This window comes from Neoarius graeffei, chromosome 1 (genome assembly GCF_027579695.1).
Source record: "Neoarius graeffei isolate fNeoGra1 chromosome 1, fNeoGra1.pri, whole genome shotgun sequence".
Classification (NCBI taxonomy): Eukaryota; Metazoa; Chordata; class Actinopteri; order Siluriformes; family Ariidae; genus Neoarius; species Neoarius graeffei.
In genome coordinates this window covers 97,330,455-97,351,998 of record NC_083569.1, presented here as the reverse complement: position 1 = coordinate 97,351,998, position 21,544 = coordinate 97,330,455, and the positions used below count along the sequence as shown (strand labels likewise).

The 21,544-nt window shown below is 42.4% G+C and overlaps 1 protein-coding gene across 1 annotated transcript in view; it reads right to left on the bottom strand.

Annotated features, from left to right (window-relative positions):
• Positions 1–2,773: 2,773 nt before the first annotated feature.
• Positions 2,774–21,544, bottom strand: part of LOC132873997 (SLAM family member 8-like) — a 35,908-nt gene continuing 17,137 nt past the window's right edge. The window contains exons 4-5 of the mRNA XM_060909888.1: positions 3,546–3,647; positions 2,774–3,449 (exon numbers count right to left, since the gene is read on the bottom strand). Coding sequence (XP_060765871.1) covers positions 3,406–3,449; positions 3,546–3,647 — 146 coding nt within the window. The 3' untranslated portion in view covers positions 2,774–3,405. The remainder of the gene's footprint in view (positions 3,450–3,545; positions 3,648–21,544) is intronic.

Here is a 21,544-nt window from a genome sequence, read left to right as displayed (position 1 = left end):
ACATATCAAATGCTGAACGTGAGACATTTTGAAATTTCATGCCAAATATTGGCTCATTTGAAATTTCATGACAGCAACACATCTCAAAAAAGTTGGGACAGGGGCAATAAGAGGCTGGAAAAGTTAAAGGTACAAAAAAGGAACAGCTAGAGGACCGAATTGCAACTCATTAGGTCAATTGGCAATAGGTCATTAACATGACTGGGTATAAAAAGAGCATCTTGGAGTGGCAGCGGCTCTCAGAAGTAAAGATGGGAAGAGGCTCACCAATCCCCCTAATTCTGCGCCGACAAAAAGTGCAGCAATATCAGAAAGGAGTTTAACAGTGTAAAATTGCAAAGAGTTTGAACATATCATCATCTATAGTGCATAATATCATCAAAAGATTCAGAGAATCTGGAAGAATCTCTGTGCGTAAGGGTCAAGGCCGGAAAACCATACTGGGTGCCCGTGATCTTCGGGCCCTTAAACGGCACTGCATCACATACAGGCATTCTTCTGTATTGGAAATCACAAAATGGGCTCAGGAATATTTCCAGAGAACATTATCTGTGAACACAATTCACCGTGCCATCCTCCATTGCCAGCTAAATCTCTATAGTTCAAAGAAGAAGCCGTATCTAAACATGATCCAGAAGCGCAGACGTCTTCTCTGGGCCAAGGCTCATTTAAAATGGACTGTGGCAAAGTGGAAAATTGTTCTGTGGTGAGACAAATCAAAATTTGAAGTTCTTTATGGAAATCAGGGACATTGTGTCATTTGGACTAAAGAGGAGAAGGACGACCCAAGTTGTTATCAGCGCTCTGTTCAGAAGCCTGCATCTCTGATGGTATGGGGTTGCATTTATGCGTGTGGCATGGGCAGCTTACACATCTGGAAAGACACCATCAATGCTGAAAGGTATATCCAGGTTCTAGAGCAACATATGCTCCCATCCAGACGACGTCTCTTTCAGGGAAGACCTTGCATTTTCCAACATGACAATGTCAAACCACATACTGCATCAATTACAGCATCATGAAGAATTACAGCATCAAGAAGAAGGGTCCGGGTACTGAACTGGCCAGCCTGCAGTCCAGATCTTTCACCCATAGAAAACATTTGGCGCATCATAAAACGGAAGATACGACAAAAAAGACCTAAGACAGTTGAGCAACTAGAATCCTACATGAGACAAGAATGGGTTAACGTTCCTATCCTTAAACATGAGCAACTTGTCTCCTCAATCCACAGACGTTTACAGACTGTTGTAAAGAGAAAAGGGGATGTCTCACAGTGGTAAACATGGCTTTGTCCCAACTTTTTTGAGTTGTGTTGTTGTCATTAAATTTAAAATCACCTAATTTTCTTTCTTTAATGATACATTTTCTCAGTTTACACATTTGATATGTCATCTATGTTCTATTCTGAATAAAATATGGAATTTTGAAACTTCCACATCACTGCATTCCTTTTTTATTTACAATTTGTACTTTGTCCCAACTTTTTTGGAATCGGGGTTGTACTAAAGCACAGTGAAATTCCTTCTCTGCATTTAACCCATCTGAAGCAGTGAACACACAAGTGAGCAATGAGCAGTGCAGTGGGCAGCTATGCTACAGTGCCCAGGGATCAGATGCCTTGCTCAAGGGCACTTCAGCCATGATACAGAGGGAGAGGAAAGTGCTGTTCATTTACCAAACTTCCCTCACATTTTTCCTGCCAGCCCCAGGAATCAAACTGGTGACCATTTGAGCCCAAGGGTGCTTCTCTACCCTCCAGGCCATGTTGGCTAGCACTGTCCCCTCACAGGAAGAAATGTCTGGGTTTGAACTTTGCAGCAGAAAGGGCCTTTCTCTATGGAGTTTGCATGTTCTCTTCATGCCTGCATGAATTTCCTCCCACTGATTAGGTCAACTGCTTACTGGAAATTGCCTTTAGGTGTGAATGGTTGTTCATTTCTATTGCTCCATGACAGATTAAAGACCTGACCAGAGTTTACCCTGCCTCTCACTTAACGTCACCCTGACAGATAAGCAGTATATAAAATGGCTTGGTGTGATTTGCAGTGCAAACTGACATAACAAGCAGCATATAACTCCATATTCTCAGCTGTTTTCACATCTGTTATTGGATCTTGTGTTACAAGATGTTGCTCCTGCAATACCAGAGTGTGGTGATACAGGACACTCAATATAGGATCCCTAGAGAAGATTGTTGGAGGTTTGCTCTTATTATAGTCTCTGCACAACATGGAAACACAACTGGGCTTTTTTTTGAAAAGGAGACTGTTTGTACCAGGTTCTGCGATGTGTAGTGTAGCTTTTCAGGATCAGACAATACACTGTATATATCCATACTGACACTGGAGAAAAAACACATTCAAAACAAAGCATTCAAAAATGCAACATAAACTCCTTAGAAAATCTCCTTGGAAAATTTTGCCACATCAACAATGAAACACTTTTTTAATTAGTTTGTATGGGGTGTGTGGCTTTAAGATTCCTGTACAAGTGATTATTAAAGACAAAACAATAATGTATAATAACAAACACATTAATATACAGTAAACTGTGATTTGAATTACAGCTGACACTCCAATTCATTCTAAGTGCAATATAGAGATTCCAGAACATATACACTCATTTCAATAGAAGTCTAACTGTTTCATTATATGTTGTGTTTTTTTTCTTTCCCAGAAAAGCCAATACTGCTTTTCTTCAATAATTATAAACAAAAACTTGATGTAAACTGGTATCTGCTAAATGTATAATAAGTTGTAAGACTCAGGAAATGTGTGAGGATCCATGTCCAGGAGGTTTATTAATAAATACAAGAGTCCAGTAGATAAAAATACAGTCAGAAACTATCCAGACATCATTCACAAAAGTGCAAAAACAGATAAAGGGCAAATGGAGCAGTTTATTTAAATGTAAAGAGACTCTAATGTTCAAATCCTCCTCTGTTCACAGATCCTTGATCAGATGACACAAACATGTCGTCTTTTACAGCACTTTATGATATTAGCTGCAGTAAACATGGCTAGGCTTGTGTACAGGGACAGATGAACATGAATATGGTTTGGACAGTCGTATTTCCTCACAAGTGGAATCTCACAGAGCAGCAGAAGTCAACAAAAATCCTGTGTGATCTCCAGATACAGGCAGATAACCAGTACAGTAAAACAAACAGACACTGAAAATATAAATGGAGCAGAATATTGTGATAGATGTGATAAGTGTGGCAATCAAATGGCCAAGGAAGAAAGACTAGGATCTTTTGAAATACAAGGGACTGGAAGACGAACCAGAGAGCTTGAAGAAAGAGTGAAAACTGAGTTTCCCCAGCAATCATAAGAGCACTCAATCCAGAAATGTGCAAACATAAGAACAGGAAAATATGCTGAACCACAAAGAGCCAAGCGCTTATTCCTCAATTACAGTTACAGCATCCTGGCTGTTATGATGACCTGGAATGAATGAATGAAACAATGAAGATTCAGCTCATGTTTTTATTGTTGATAATTTATTTGCAGACTGTTTATTCGTATTATTATTTTATTTACCGTGTGCTCTGTAACATTTTACACCCAGAATGATCGTCGCCAGCAGATAGGGAGAGGCCGCCACAAGACTACTGATCAGTTTGAGCACTGACAATGGAGCTCCTACATGCACAATTGAACACACACACACACACACACACACACACACACACACACACACACACACACACACACACACACAAGATTCAGTAAGCAGACGTTTTTGGAAAACTTGTGTGGTTAAAGTTTTGTTGAAGACGATGGTGTTCATTCCCCAGAAGGAAAAATGTAATTGTACCTGTGTTAACAGCTCAATAACATCCGATGATATCAAATGAATAACACTAAATGAAAGCGAACACTAAACCAGAGATAGTAAATTCATCTTCCTATCTCTCTGACTAAATACACGAACACTAACACAACAAAGTTCGCATTGCTTGTCGCGTTGCTGTGATGTTTCTCTCCCTCCGGATTAAATGGACAGTGACTCGAAAATCACTAAAATACATGAATACTAAATTAACAGTTTGCTCTGATGGCGCAGTTCACATTGTGCCCAGCTTTCCGATTTAAACTGTTTTTTTCTCATCCTTATACTTCCTGTTTCATGGACTGTAACGGATTTGCTTATTTAGTAATTTTAATACAGAATTTACTTTGAAATTATAATCAGACACTCCAACGCCCCCCCTAAAAAAAAAAATCGGCCGTGAAAAAGGCGGCATCCGCCAAAAGGCGCGCTGTTTGCATCCCTGCATAGAACGCAAAGATATTGTTATTATCTACAATGTATCTATTTGCTGGGGACGTTCGTGAACATCAAAGCTGCCACTTCGGGTCATTTTGAAAGTGAGTGCAATGTAGACCATAGAAAACTGTGTCACAACATGCCTGTCATGTCAACTTTTTTTTTTTGGTTTGTTTGTTTTATTGACGGGGTTGTCCCCGAGGATTTTTTTTCAGCAGAGATAAAAACCAGGGGGGGGGGGGGGATGATCCCCACCAGCAAATTGCACCCAGCACACACACACACACAAATAAGGAACCCATGAAACTGCAACTGCAATGTTTTACTGTCACAACACATTCACAAAGCTGTAAGTTTGCGATGCTCAAACTAAAACCACTTATTTAAAATATATGGACAAGTTGAAACAATTAACAATTAATATGTTTATGTAATTAATCTTTATAAGTTTAAAATGGGGTGGCACGGTGGTGTACTGGTTAGCGCTGTCGCCTCACAGCAAGAAGGTCCGGGTTCGAGCCCCGTGGCCGGCGAGGGCCTTTCTGTGTGGAGTTTGCATGTTCTCCCTGTGTCCGCGTCGGTTTCCTCCGGGTACTCCGGTTTCCCCCACAGTCCAAAGACATGCAGGTTAGGTTCACTGGTGACTCTAAATTGACTGTAGGTGTGAATGTGAGTGTGAATGGTTGTCTGTGTCTATGTGTCAGCCCTGTGATGACCTGGCGACTTGTCCGGGGTGTACCCTGCCTTTCGCCCGTAGTCAGCTGGGATAGGCTCCAGCTTGCCTGCGACCCTGTAGAACAGGATAAAGCGGCTAGAGATAATGAGATGAGATGAGAAGTTTAAAATGATTCTCATTACATTTATAAAATTAATCATACTCACTCTAAATATAAACTTTAAATATCTGTGCTGGAAGCTGTGTTTTAATGCTATCTGCAGCCACTACAAAGGTTCCAGAGTCTTGAGGTTGAAGATCTTGTACAGTTACTCCAACTTTATCATCATCTCCCTTTAACCATCCAGTGAACTGTGATTCCAGAAATGTGTAATTTTGGTCTGTACTGTATTCAGCAAAAGCGCTCTTATTGAAGGCCCACTGAACTAATAACCCTGATTCTACTGGATATTTTAATGGAAGATCCAGGGAGCTCCCAGCTTTGAGCTCCATCACCGTGTCGGCCAAAACAACACACACACCTGCAGCAGAGGAAAACATAATGAACAGCAGTACACATCAGAAACCTTTCTATCTACTGGTGTTAGGCTTATTTGATATTGATTTTTCCCTGATCATAATTTCCTATTTCCACTTCAAGCAGAATAGGAGGCAGAGTAATATTACGAGCTGTGCAGTCAGGAACTGTGCCAATCACTAAAACTCACCTGGATGGTGGATTTTTAAGTGATTCTGCAGTAAACAGTTAAACATAACAGTGCATTTTAATTTAACCTTTCCATACATTGGTTGTCTGATGTTCACATGGCTGATATTTTCACTGTTAATGCTTCAGAGGAGAGTGAAAGAGAGCAGCAGTCACAAAACAAAACAGTAGATTTCATAATTTTCTATTTATTATCTCCATTAAAGGTCATAGGCAACAGTCGGAGGTGAAAAGAAAAAAAAGAAAGCACAACCTTATTCATCACACACTTGTGAAATTTCCTCTCTGCATTTAACCCATCTGAAGCAGCGAACACACATGCACACACATGAGCAATGAGCAGACACACATACCCAGAGCAGTGGGCAGCCATGCTAACAGCCCCCGGGGAGCAGTTGGGAGTTAGGCGCCTCGATCAAGGGCACCTCAGCCCAAGGCCGTCCCATATTAACCTAACCACATGTCTTTAGACTGTGGGGGAAACTGGAGCACCCAGAGGAAACCCACAAAGACAACATGCCAACTCCACACAGAAAGGCCCTTGCTGGCTGCTGGGTTCAAACGCAGAACCTTCTTGCTGTGAGGCGACCGTGCTAACCACTACACCACCATGCCACCCCATGTAGAAATGTAGAATATCAACTTTATTGTCTAGAAGAGCGACCCAAAAAGTGAATTAAATCTTCCTGGTGTCTAATTGCACCCTAATATTGAATAAAATACTTAAAATATACTGTTTTGCCCAATTTCTGAAGGATTGTTTACATCTCACTTATGCGCACTTTCACTGCCAGGGGGCTGTCGTCGTGACATCATTTAAGCCAAACAGACCAGGAGCAGCTCTGTGTTTACTTGCGAACCGAGCACACGTATAGGAGGTTTATTTATTGAACCACTTTCTAAAATATCCTTTTTTTTGCTGGAGAGAAACATACAGGGCTAATTTCCAACAATTCAATAATAACATATCGGAGAGTTCGGCGTGACGTCACCAAATGGTCACATGATGTTTTGGTTGGCAAGAGGCTATTTATAAATGGGCGATCGGAGTTATCAGGTCATTAATTAATTATGGTAGTGTTGTGTTATCGGCTGCACATACAGATTTGATAAGAATGATCCCAAGAGCTTTTACTGCATACCAAAGAAACCTGAAGCTCGCCAAAAGCTTTGGATCGCAGCAATTAAGCGTGACAAGTGGGAACCTACTGACAACGACCATGTTTGCTTTCGACACTTTATACAGTGGTGCTTGAAAGTTTGTTAACCCTTTAGAATTTTCTATATTTCTGCATAAATATGACCTAAAACATCATCAGATTTTCACACAAGTCCTAAAACTAGATAAAAAGAACCCAGTTAAACAAATGAGACAAAAATATTATACTTGGTCATTTATTGATTGAGGAAAATGATCCAATATTACATATCTGTGAGTGACAAAAGTATATGAAACTTTGCTTTCAGTATCTGGTGTGACCCCCTTGTGCAGCAATAACTGCAACTAAACGTTTCCGGTAACTGTTGATCAGTCCTGCACGCCGGCTTGGAGGAATTTTAGCCCATTCCTCCGTACAGAACAGCTTCATCTCAGGGATGATGGTGGGTTTCCTCACATGAACTGCTCACTTCAGGTCCTTCCACAACATTTTGATTGGATTAAGATCAGGACTTTGACTTGGCCATTCCAAAACATTAACTTTATTCTTCTTTAACCATTCTTTGGTAGAACGACTTGTGTGCTTAGGGTCGTTGTCTTGCTGCCTGACCCACTTTCTCTTGAGATTCAGTTCATGGACAGATGTCCTGACATTTTCCTTTAGAATTTCCGGGTATAATTCAGAATTCATTGTTCCATCAATGATGGCAAGCTGTCCTGGCCCAGATGCAGCAAAACAGACCCAAACCATGATACTACCACCACCACGTTTCACAGATGGGATAAGGTTCTTATGCTGGAATGCAGTGTTTTCCTTTCTCCAAACATAATGCTTCTCATTTAAACCAAAAAGTTCTATTTCGGTCTCATCCATCCACAAAACATTTTTCTAATAGCCTTCTGGCTTGTCCACATGATCTTTAGCAAACTGCGGATGAGCAGCAATGTTCTTTTTGGAGAGCAGTGGCTTTCTCCTTGCAACCATGTCATGCACACCATTGTTGTTCAGTGTTCTCCTGATGGTGGATTCATGAACATTAACATTAGCCAATGTGAGAAAGGCCTTCAGTTGCTTAGAAGTTACCCTGGGGTCCTTTGTGACCTTGCCGACTATTACACACCTTGCTCTTGGAGTGATCTTTGTTGGTTGACCACTCCTGGGGAGGGTAACAATGATCTTGAATTTCCTCCATTTGTACATAATCTGTCTGACTGTGGATTGGTGGAGTCCAAACTCTTTAGAGATGGTTTTGTAACCTTTTCCAGCCTGATGAACATCAACAATGCTTTTTCTGAGGTCCTCAGAAATCTCCTTTGTGCATGCCATGATACACTTCCACAAACATGTGTTGTGAAGATCAGACTTTGATAGATCCCTGTTCTTTAAATAAAGCAGGGTGCCCACTCACACCTGATTGTCATCCCATTGATTGAAAACACCTGACTCTAATTTCACCTTCAAATTAACTGCTAATCCTAGAGGTTCACATACTTTTGCCACTCACAGATATGCAATATTGGATCATTTTCCTCAATAAATAAATGACCAAGTTTAATATTTTTGTCTCATTTTTTTAACTGGGTTCTCTTTATCTACTTTTAGGACTTATGTGAAAATCTGATGATGTTTTAGATCATATTTATGCCGAAATATAGAAAATTCTAAGGGGTTCACAAACTTTCAAGCACCACTGTATCTGGTAAGGCACATGATTTTTTTATTATTTTGTTTTACACTTTAATATTATGATATTAGATAAAATTTCCTCATCAGAAATAATTTGTTGTGCTATGACATTGCTTAGATATCAACCAAAAGATGAGTAAAAACGCACGAACAACTAATTTGGTGATACCTGCGGGCATGCTAACATGCTAATGCATACTTGCCAACCCTCCTGATTTCCGCAGGAGGCTCCCGATTTTAGCCTCTGTCTCCCGCCTCCCGATCGTATTTGTTAAAAACTGGATAATCTCCCGGTTTTGGGAAATCCCTACCACCAAGTTAAAAATACTCCCGATTATGTCCAATCAGAATCGTATGAGAAACACTGCTGACATCAACTGATTTTTAACCAATCAACGAACAGAACGACAGTCACTTCCATAACTGTAGGATTCACCCAGGCCGTCCGATATTTTTTACAAGCAGTCATTCATCATGGCCACTAAACCAAATGGCAAAAATATGAATGCAAATACCAGGTTGCATGGGAGAATGAATTTCCATGAATAAGCAAATGTTTGACCAGCCAGTTACACATTTTAAGGTAAAGATACCTTAAATCAGAATATAATGGACAATTGAGTGTGAAATTAAACTAGTCTTCCAGACCATTGAGTGAGTGCATTTGAATAGTGTGGCCGTGTCTTAGTGCTATTTTGAATTTATGTTTGAAAGTTTTAAGTGAAAGTTTACAAGTGAATTATCTGGAAAGTGATTGATTTTGATAGTTTTGAGGTTTTAAGTGAAAGATTACTAGTGAGTGTATTTTGGTCGTACTAAAATTTTGCGTTCGAGTGAATTTCTTTGTGGAGTATATTTTGATAGTATGGTAGTATTCATAGTGCCATTTTTACATTTTGTTTGAAAACTTTCAGTCAAAGTTTGCAAATGAGCAAATTCCTTTGGTGCATTCCGATAGGATTTGGATAGGATTTCTAGTGCTTTTTAAAAATTCTGTTGGAAAGTGTTTAGTGAGAGAGATGCATTTTAGTAGGACTAAGACAGTGCAGTATTTGTTTAATTGAGTTGTTACTGTTTTGGTTAAATCTTATTAAAATTTAATTTATATATGATATTATAGTTCTCTGTATTTTTACATGAGCTTACAGAAGGAAAACACATTTGATGCAATCCAATAATACTTTCATTCACTGTGACTATTTTAAGAAATGATAAACATTCTTCTAAAGCATCACTTGTGTTATTTTCTGTGGGTCTCTGTATGTGTACAATATTCAGGCATGAGATTTTTCAGCTCAAAATCTGATTTAAGACTTCCCTTTCATTGTTATTATATTAAAATTCAAGAGAAGAGTATTATTTCAGATTTTTCACTCTGAGCTATCTCGTGCCTGATACATGAATCCCATAACCTATAGTGATAGAACAATATCAACAATTCAAAAACTCTTTAATTGTATAAATCTCAAATGGTTTGCAATTAATTGGGATTCACTGTTTTTATCATTTCAACCGCGCATCAGACCCTCGTCCAATTGAAAATGTCGTTCACACACTTTTCTCCCCCATGAGAATTTTGAAAAGTTGGCAAGTATGCTAATGGTTCACATGCCATTTGCATGCTAAATGTATGTGCGTGTTTATACAGACCATAGACATAAACATAGACGTCGCATTCTGCGTAGAATCATACATCATCCTCGCCGCCATATTGGATGTGGCAAAGTGGAGATTCTTCAACCGTCTCTGGTATAGCGTCTAGACAGTAGCTGAGAATAAAGATGCCTCATTAATGTGCTGCGTTTAACTGTACCAACAGGTTTACCGTCCAAACGAGATCACATGGGATTACCTTTCACAGGTGAGACTGGAAAAATACTTTTCATTGTATTTGGTCATTATAACGTAATTTTACGAACAGATTTTTCTGACTTTGTGGCTAATATGAAGTATTTTGACAGAACAGGTCAGACAGTCAGGATCAGAGAGGGAGCTTTTCCTTCAGTCTTCAGTTTCCCAGCTCATCTCCACCGGGTAGGTGTAGAGTTATAAGCAGTGAGAATTAGATAATACAGTGCCACACTATGATGAACATTTTTGAACGTATGATGAATGTTTTTAACCTTTCTGAATGTGAAGGAATCAGTGATGTATTTTGTTTTGGTATGACGTTAGAACCTGGCCGAACTCAGTTTGGCGGTCATTCAGCTCACTTTATTCAACGAGAGTAGGTCTGTGGTGACTCAATAAATAAAACAGTAAATTTTTATTTTCATTCACTATTTCCAGTTTTTCCACTATTTCCATCATTTATCATATTCAGTCTTGTAGGTTGGTTATTGTGGCCTCAGGTTTTGGCAGTTTGCTACGGTATGCTGACTGATTAGCTTACCTATCTATCGCGTATCTGTCGCTAGTTTGCAGTGTACAGGGTATTTCGCACACTATTTATAACCATCACATTAAAAGTTATATGTGTTGTTTTGATGCCTGTTTGTTTCCCAAATATATACGTGTGTGTCTTAATGGGTGAATAAAAGGCATCGAGTTAAATATTATTGTAGAAAGGGGCTTTATGAAGTTCAGTCCATTTACTTGCATTGGTTTACGGGGAAGATTTGCCACATCAAATATGGCGGACACTCTGACGTATCCCAGCAACGGGGCCACCAGCTCAATGCGGCGTCTATGTTTATATGTCTATGATACAGACACGTGTTCCTAATAATGTGGCCATTAAGTTGAAGTTGATTAGTCACAGCTAACATACTAACTGCTAGCCTGCTAACATGACAATGGCTAACATGCTCAATGTATGTCTGTGCATGTTTTTACACAAGTGTCCCTAATAAAGTGGCCACTAAGTTGAAGTTGATTTGCAATGGCTACCTGCTAGCATGCTATTGACTAACATGATTACTTGGATAAAAACATGATACTGATTTGTATACAGTACGCATGAGTACGAGTTCCGCAAACGCACTCGCGGCAAATTTATGTACTTTTTGCAGTATAAATATTTGACATTCGAAGATTGGTCGAACTTTTCATGATATGTATTTGAAGATAAATAGCATAGCCTGGATTTAAAACACTGCTTGTGCATTCTAGATGTAGAACTTGCTTAAGTTTAGTACTGTACTGTATATCTTTGGTGTGTGCGTGTGAAGCAACAACATTAACTTATGTTTCAAAGATTATATTGTGCCTATTTTATCTTTATGGTCTTTTTATTATTAGGCACAAAAAGCAAATATAAATGAGTATTTCAATAAAACAACTGAATAATTAACACTTGTATGTGTAACAGTATATATATTGATCCCACTTGCACCCAGCTTTTCACGTGAATACCGACCTCTAGAGGCAGAACCGCTTGGCTCTCTCTCACAGTTCCTGGAGAGTGAGCGAGTGGTAAGATCTATGTAAACAGCGCTCCGAACGTAATTAAATATTCATGCTCGTGTTAACATTCTAAATCAACACTCATTGATGTAGATTGTGTCTGAACACTTGTAGTCATTGTCAGTGTATGTTATATTATTTTTAATGTCAATTTAAGCATGTTATGTCGGAGTTTACAGAGCACACGTGCGTACAGCTAATTCGTTATCTCTCCCCACGCTAGCTTTCTTTTGTGTATGCAAGCCTGCGCTGCGCTGCCCTGCTGACCTCCCGTGTTATTTTGTGCATCCCAGGTACATAATCAATTCCTTGGTAGGCTCTTTTCTGTTTTATTTGATTTTATTCATATGCTCTCTCACAGTTCCTGGAGAGTGAGTGAGTGCTTTCTTTTGTGTATGCAAGCCTGCGCTGCCCTGCTGACCTCCCATGTTATTTTGTGCATCACAGGGTAAATAAAGTTTGCTGCACTGTCCCACGTCTCCTCGTCCTTCAAGCACTTCACAACGCAGGTTTTATGAGGGGTTACAATGGTGCCGTGACCCGAGACTTCATCTCTTCAGCGTTTGCTGTTCATCGTGGGACAACACAGCGGGATTGCAGATGCGAGCTGGTTTGCACAACGCAACGGTAGTTTTGACTAGACACGTAAAGGTGCAGATTAGCTGCTCACTTTTGCATGACGCGAGTGTAAAAGTAACCGATGATAATGCGTCATTATATAGTAGGATAGTTTGAACAAACAGTTGGTCTTTTTGAGTGTATTCTTTTGTATTTTAAGCCACTTCTATTTGTTCATTTCTTCTCTTCTTCTCTTCTCTCTTGCTCAGTTTGTAGTATGGACAATAGTGGCAGAGTAGGTGGTGGGTGGGCTAGTGATCTTACGCGGGCAGGGAGGGTGTATGTGCCTCTTGACATAGGACGTGGGAGGGCACAGACCAGTTGTCCTGAGCAGTTAGCTGCGCCGCCTGGCCCCATAGATCTAGTGGGCACTGATAAGATGCATAGTGATGGTGCATGCAGGGGTAGTATTTTGTTTCCTATTCCTAGTAATGCCCAGGCTCCCCTCACCTCCACTCCTATCAGTCCCCCCTCTGAAACAGAGAATACACTCAAACACTTAGGTCTTATGATCACTGAGTTAGGTAAACACATAGGTGACATGGTCACTGCCCGTCTGCTGTCTGATAGACCCAATGACTCACAAGCACACACACAACACGCAGATGACAGAGGTAGCCCCCAGACCCAGACTGCTACAGTGGATATGTCTTAGCTTAATGTGGTGCTTAAGTCAGAAGTTAAGGACCCACCCACTTTCCGTGGGGATGCCACTGATAAGTGTACTGTGAGTGAATGGGCAGACCTCATGGAAACATTTCTGAAAAAGAAAAAAGTCGCTGTTGCAGACAGAGCAGATGAGATACTAAGTAAACTGATGGGCAGAGCTAAAGATGTGGTCAAGATAGCCCTGAGGAGTGACCCCTCTCGCAATGCAGTCCAGCAACCTGAAATCATTTATGCCATTCTAAAACAACACTTCAGTGATGTCTCATACTCATGCATGCCACTTGCAGACTTTTACAGTACCTTGCCCAAACAACGGGAGGGGGCTCTTGACTACTGGGTCCGTCTTAACAAGGCAGCTGATGTAGCCGACGAGTGTCTGCGGCACCAGGGTAAGAGTATGGGAGACATTAACAAAGAAGTAGCAATGATGTTTGTGCGCCACTGCCCTGATCAGTCTCTCGCCATGGTGTTCAAGAGTAAGCTTGTTGAACAGTGGACAGTTAAAGAGGTTCAGGACAGGATTGATGAGCATCAGAGTGAGATCAAGACCAGGCGCAGAGAAGTCAACTGTCTGCAGCAGAATACTGTACTCTCCCATAATAGTGAACAGGGCTACGGTCTGATCGAGACAGAGTGTGCGCTACAGTCCTGCAAGCAGAGGGTAGGGCAGCCACACAGTTCTGATGACTCTGGGCTCACTGTACAGACAAGTGTGGATAAAATGGCTGATATGCTTAGTAAAGTCCTGGAAAGTCTCAATGCCCTCCATGCTGCTAAACCCCGAAGTACTGCATGTGGCCGAATGGGCCGCAGCAAATGTCGTGTTTGTGGTGAGGGATCTCACATCACAGCTGAGCACTGTAGAACCCACCGCCTGTGTTTTGGCTGTCACAAGCCTGGTCACACAAAACAGTCCTGCCCATCAGCTTCTCAACCAGCCCCAGCCAATGTGCCTCCATTCTCCCCTCAGTCAAACTAGATAGCCTGCATTTTGAGAGGGGAGGTGTGGGCATTTCTAATGCATCCCTCAATCATTCTTCTGATTTAAAAGCCATATTTGAGTCAGTTAAGCAATCATTCCCAAACACTGCCACAGTCGTCATGCAAAACACATCACATTTACACACAAATGACAGTCTGTTTTATACCCCTGTAGTTATAAATGGAGCAACCACTGTGAGAGCTATGCTTGATACTGGATCTATGGCATGCACGATTAATGAGGATGTTGAGAGAAAATTAACAGGGACCGGTTCATTGGAACATGATGCAAAGTCTAACACTGACATTGTCTTGGTGGGCTGCGGTGGAAAGCTTGTCTAGCCGAAGAGAGTCTGTGACCTTCGGCTTGAACTTTATGGATGTACTGTTATCGTGCCCACTCTAGTAGTGCCTGGACAGATTGACGAGTTGATCATTGGCACAAATGTGATTACATTTTTGTCCTACAAACTCAAAGACAGTGACATGTATTGGAAAGTTGTTTCTACCCACTGTAGTTCAGATGGCAGAGGGGCCCAAGACGACTTTGTTGCCATGCTCGCCAGTGTTCACCAGTGGACAGAGGATGACATGCCTGACAAAGTGGGAACAGTGAAGCTCCGCCAAGCTGTTACTCTTCTACCAGGCCACAAACATCTTGTCTGGGGTAAGCTGCCAGAGAACTCACACGGCCCGCCAGGCTGCACAGTTATGGTTGAGCCCACCACATCTCATGCAGTCCCAAGAAACATTTTAGTGGGATGTGTAGTTACGCCATTGTGGGGGGATGGGTGGGTTCCCATGAAAATAACGAATCCAACTGGCAAGCCTGTTGTTCTTAGGAGAAATGCCAAAATAGCCGATGTGCATCCCTGTCTGGCTTTGGAAGACATGTTAGACTGTGAGCCCCTTCACCGCACAGCTAATAGCCATTGGACTAAGAGCAACACACAAACACCAGGTGCCAACGTTGCAGACATGTTGAACCAGCATGGCCTGACAGATTTAGACATTGACTCTTGTGAAGTGTCTGAGAGTGGGAAACATGAGTTATGTAAGCTCACAGTGGCATATTCAGACATCTTTTCCAAGCACAGCTTAGACTGCGGCAAAGTTAAGGATTTTGTTCACCGCATCCATTTAGTAGATAACAAGCCATTCCGGCTGCCATACAGACGAGTTCCCCCTGCTGACTATCAGAAACTCAGAGTTGTTCTTAACGAGATGGAAGAGAGGGGGATAATTAGAAAGTCCTTGAGTGAATTTGCATCCCCACTCGTCCTAGTATGGAAGAAAAATGGAGATTTGAGGCTGTGTACAGACTTTCAGTGGCTGAATGCGCGTACAGTCAAAGATGCGCACCCGCTGCCCCACCAAGAAGACTGCCTCGCTGCACTAGGTGGCAATGTGTTTTTTAGCACAATGGACTTAACCTCAGGATTTTATAACATTCCCCTCCATGAGGATGTCAAAAAGTACACAGCTTTCGCTTCTCCTCTTGGCCTACATGAGTATAACAGGCTCCCACAAGGCCTCTGCAATAGCCCAGCCAGTTTCATGAGAATGATGATGAAGATTTTTGGCGATCAGAATTTCATGAGTTTGCTATGCTATCTTGATGATCTCTTGACATTTGCCCCAACTGAAGACGAGGCTCTAAAAAGACTTGAGATGATTTTTCAAAGGCTGTGTGCATACAACCTGAAACTCTCACCTAAGAAATGTTTTTTCCTCTGACGCTCTGTAAGGTTCCTTGGTCACGTCATTGACAGTCAAGGGATTTCCACTGACCCATCCAAAGTGGAGGCCATCACGAATGTTGTCAGAGCAGATCTAATGAAAGCTGATGGGCTGACTCCTGACGTCAAGAAGATTCAGTCCTTTTTAGGACTGGCGATGTGGTATCAGCATTTCATTGAGAACTGCTCCACCATAGCCAAGTCACTTTTTCACCTCACAGCTGGGCGTAAACAGGTGAGAGCACACAGAGATGGCAGGAGAAAGAAGGTTCCCATGTCAAGGCAATTGACAGCAGCTGATTGGACCCCTGACTGCGAGCAGGCCCTGCATAAGCTTAAAGATGCACTTCTTGCTAATGTGGTGTTGGCACACCCTGACTTTTTCAGACCTTTTATTTTGGCTACTGATGCCTCTACCGATGGCCTGGGTGCTGTTTTATCACAAGTTTTGCCTGGAGAAGACCGGGCTCGCCCTATAGCCTTTGCAAGCAAGACTTTAAGTAAAGCCCAGAGCAAGTATCCTGCCCACTGTCTCGAGTTTTTTGCTTTGAAGTGGGCGGTCTGTGAGAAATTTAGTCACTGGCTGAAGGGACACAAATTCACTGCTTGGACGGATAACAATCCGCTGACACATATCCTGACTAAGCCCAGGCTGGATGCTTGTGAACAATGCTGGGTGGCCAAGCTTGCAGCCTATGATTTTGATGTGAAATATGTCCCTGGTAGTAAAAATGTTGTTGCAGATGCACTAGGTCGAATCCCTTTTGCTGCAACTAAAGTGAGTCACAGACTAATTAATGAGCCCTACTCTGCCCTTCTGTCCATCTCAGAAAATCTGCCTGGCCCTGAATTACAGGACGTGTTCCGTCAGTCTACAGCCTGTCCAGCAACTCAACTCGTTGGTGTGTCTGGGAGGTCACATGACCACCACCCTGCTGTTTCATCAATGTCTGCTGTAGATGTTGCCATAGTTATGAGTAGCCACACGGACTGGGAAACTGCTGCCAGAGTGAGAGCTGTTCCCTTAGCCCACCACGTTCAGAGTCTCACTGACATTGGTCAGAGTGCACTGCCATCCTTTTCCGCACGTGAGCTTGTTGACAGACAGCGTGGTGATGTTGACCTTGCCCGTGTCATTTTTTATGTTGGACGGAGACGGCGACCCTCCAGGCGTGAACGCGCTCAAGAGACATGGACCACACTGAGACTTCTTAAGCAGTGGCAGAAGTTGTCTATAATGGATGAGATCTTATACAGAGTGGCTAAAGACCCAGCTACTGGCACAAAGAAATTTCAATATGTAGTTCCCCAGTCCCTCCGGTCTGATGTCCTCCGAGGCTGCCATGAGGATGCTGAACACCAGGGTCAACTTCGGACACTGCACCTGGTCAAGCAGAGGTTTTACTGGCCCAGCATGGAGAGGGACATTGGGGACCATGTGAAGTGCTGCACCAGATGTGTGGTGAGCAAAACGCCAGAGCCAGAGGGTCGTGCTCCTCTCGAGAGTGTCAAGACAACAGTGCCACTTCAGTTAGTCTGCGTTGATTTTTGGACAGCAGAGGATTTGAAGAACAGACCTGTTGATGTCTTAGTGGTGACAGATCACTATACAAAACTGGCCCATGCATTCCGCTGCTCAGACCAGACAGCAAGACAGGTGGCTTGGAAGCTGTGGGACAATTTTTTCTGTTTCTATGGCTTTCCTGAATGCATTCACTTGGACCAAGGGTCGAACTTCGAAAGTGAATTGATAGCTGCCCTGCTTCAGATCTTAGGGGTGAAGAAGTCACACACAACTGCTTATCACCCCATGGGTAATGGCCTTGCTGAGCGGTTCAACCGCACACTAGGCAACATGATCAGAGCACTCCCGCCTAGAGAGAAACAGTCTTGGCTGCAAATGTTGCATACACTGGCTTTTATGTATAATTGCACTGTCCATGAAACAACTGGCTTCCCCCCATTTTACCTCATGTTTGGCTGTGTCGCTCGCCTATCAGTGGATGTCTTGTTTAAGTCTGTACTGAGGGAAGATGGTGAAGTTGTCTACCCCAAGTTTGTAGAATCCCTCCACAAAGACCTCCATGAGGCCATGCTCCTTGTTGAGGAGAAAGCCAGTAGAGAGCAGAAACACCAAGCTCAAGTCTACAACCGGCGGGTGAAGGGTGGCCAGATTGTGTGCGGTGACAGAGTGCTGCTTGCTAACAAGGGTGAGAGAGGCCGAAAGAAGTTGGCAGACAGGTGGGAAAACGTTGTTTACACTGTAACTGACACTGATCCAAAGACTCATATTTTCAAAATTCTCAATCCAGTAACTGGACAGACTAAAGTCGTTCATCGTAACATGCTCCTGTGTGTGAATTTTCTCCCTGTCATGACTGAAGCAGAGAGTGAGTGTGTATCGTTGGATTCCTCCTGTAGAGAGTGTGATGACAACACCATGTTTTCCTCCAACCAGCACTCAGAGTGCGTAGACAAAACTGTCCTAACAAATGAATGGGTATCTCACAGTCCTTTTGAAGAGCCTGGCTTTGAAAGCCCTGACCGTATTCTACATTCAGAAACCCCTGGTATGGCTGAGCTGACAGCGGACAATAACTCTCCGACTGACAGTGCTGAAATTGCCAGTGCAGTGCCAGACCAGGAGACCTGTGATTCTGATGCGAGTGCCAGTGCAGTTGACAGTGTTAGTCTGGGCACCACTGTACCACACAGACACACCATGCCCCTACATTCCCCTGTGCCTACAGAAGCCCAACACGTGCCTGACACTCCTACACGTAGGTCTAGAGTGGGTCGGATTATTCGACCAGTGAATAGACTAATTTACAATATGTCTGCTCAGAAAACACTTGCCTCTCCAGCCAGTAGACTTCGGAAGTGGGCAAGTTCAGTTCTTAGTGTTACAAAAGTTGGTTAATGTAGAGTCTTCCTCTTCTACTATTTTCCTACTTTTCTTCTCTTTCATTTTTAAGTGGCTTCTTGGTATTATGATGTTGATGTGGCATGTTATTGTGCATGCTGATACTGAATTGAATGTGTGAAGTGTAAATGGCACTTCGTAGGTCATCTTTGTAGGGTTTGTGTCACCCTCACGAGTTCTTAGATGAACAACCTTTGGTTGACGGAGGTGTATCTCAGGATGATATGCCTATTTCAATTCAAGATCTTTGTGATGTGTATAATGTGTAATAATGTTCTGAAGTGTGTTATCCTTGTACCTGGGTATTCTACTTGCCATGGATGTTTGTTGCTGGGATGTCTGATGCAGGAGCATTGGTTTTGTTGTGTTTTTTGTGTGCAAGTGGAATTAAGAGGGGGAGAATGTAACAGTATATATATTGATCCCACTTGCACCCAGCTTTTCACGTGAATACCGACCTCTAGAGGCAGAACTGCTTGGCTCTCTCTCACAGTTCCTGGAGAGTGAGCGAGTGGTAAGTTCTATGTAAACAGCGCTCCGAATGTAATTAAATATTCATGCTCGTGTTAACATTCTAAATCGACACTCATTGGTGTATATTGTGTCTGAACACTTGTAGTCATTGTCAGTGTATGTTATATTATTTTTAATGTCAATTTGAGCATGTTATGTCGGAGTTTACAGAGCACACGTGCGTACAGCTAATTCATTATCTCTCCCCACGCTAGCTTTCTTTTGTGTATGCAAGCCTGCAGTGCGTTGCCCTGCTGACCTCCCATGTTATTTTGTGCATCCCAGGTACATAATCAATTCCTTGTTAGGCTCTTTTCTGTTTTATTTGATTTTATTCATATGCTCTCTCACAGGTCCTGGAGAGTGAGTGAGTGCTTTCTTTTGTGTATGCAAGCCTGCGCTGCCCTGCAGACCTCCCGTGTTATTTTGTGCATCCCAGGGTAAATAAATTTTGCTGCACTGTCCCACGTCTCCTCGTCCTTCAAGCACTTCACAACACAGGTTTTATGAGGGGTTACATATGCATCAAGAGACCTGTAGGCTTTTATTGATTCTTTTGTGTATACTGAAGGCGTGTCAATCACATACAGGTAGATATCGCCGAAGGTCAGGTCAGGCCAGGTGCCTGGATTTGGGTCCCATTTGTCCGTAACTGATCAGGCAAAACTTTGGTGCCACTGTTGTACAGAAGCTTTGCTGCATATCTTTGCTTAGCATCAGTTGGCAACGAACTTGCATACTGCAATAAACGACTACGAAAACTAGGCGATGATGCAACTTTGTTGGCCATTGTGAACAGTTCTTGCCAACCAATTGTACGCGCATGCGCAATGTTATGTCATGCTCTAGTTTGGTGAACTCTCCCATACCAGGACATTTAATGGGGTTACCCACTGATGCACACAGGGGCACACACATAATCCCTATAATACAACCCCGATTCCAAAAAAGTTGGGACAAAGTACAAATTGTAAATAAAAACGGAATGCAATAATTTACAAATCTCAAAAACTGATATTGTATTCACAATAGAATATAGACAACATATCAAATGTCGAAAGTGAGACATTTTGAAATTTCATGCCAAATATTGGCTCATTTGAAATTTCATGACAGCAACACATCTCAAAAAAGTTGGGACAGGGGCAATAAGAGGCTGGAAAAGTTAAAGGTACAAAAAAGGAACAGCTGGAGGACCAAATTGCAACTCATTAGGTCAATTGGCAATAGGTCATTAACACGACTGGGTATAAAAAGAGCATCTTGGAGTGGCAGCGGCTCTCAGAAGTAAAGATGGGAAGAGGATCGCCAATCCCCCTAATTCTGCGCCGACAAATAGTGGAGCAATATCAGAAAGGAGTTTGACAGTGTAAAATTGCAAAGAGTTTGAACATATCATCATCTACAGTGCATAATATCATCAAAAGATTCAGAGAATCTGGAAGAATCTCTGTGTGTAAGGGTCAAGGCCGGAAAACAATACTGGGTGCCCGTGATCTTCGGGCCCTTAGACGGCACTGCATCACATACAGGCATGCTTCTGTATTGGAAATCACAAAATGGGCTCAGGAATATTTCCAGAGAACATTATGTGTGAACACAGTTCACCGTGCCATCCGCCGTTGCCAGCTAAAACTCGATAGTTCAAAGAAGAAGCCGTATCTAAACATGATCCAGAAGCGCAGATGTCTTCTCTGGGCCAAGGCTCATTTAAAATGGACTGTGGCAAAGTGGAAAACTGTTCTGTGGGCAGACGAATCAAAATTTGAAGTTCTTTATGGAAATCAGGGACGCCGTGTCATTCGGACTAAAGAGGAGAAGGGCGACCTAAGTTGTTATCAGCGCTCAGTTCAGAAGCCTGCATCTCTGATGGTATGGGGTTGCATTAGTGCGTGTGGCATGGGCAGCTTACACATCTGGAAAGACACCATCAATGCTGAAAGGTATATCCAGGTTCTAGAGCAACATATGCTCCCATCCAGATGATGTCTCTTTCAGGGAAGACCTTGAATTTTCCAACATGACAATGCCAAACCACATACTGCATCAATTACAGCATCATGGCTGTGTAGAAGAAGGGTCCGGGTACTGAACTGGCCAGCCTGCAGTCCAGATCTTTCACCCATAGAAAACATTTGGCGCATCATAAAACGGAAGATACGACAAAAAAGACCTAAGACAGTTGAGCAACTA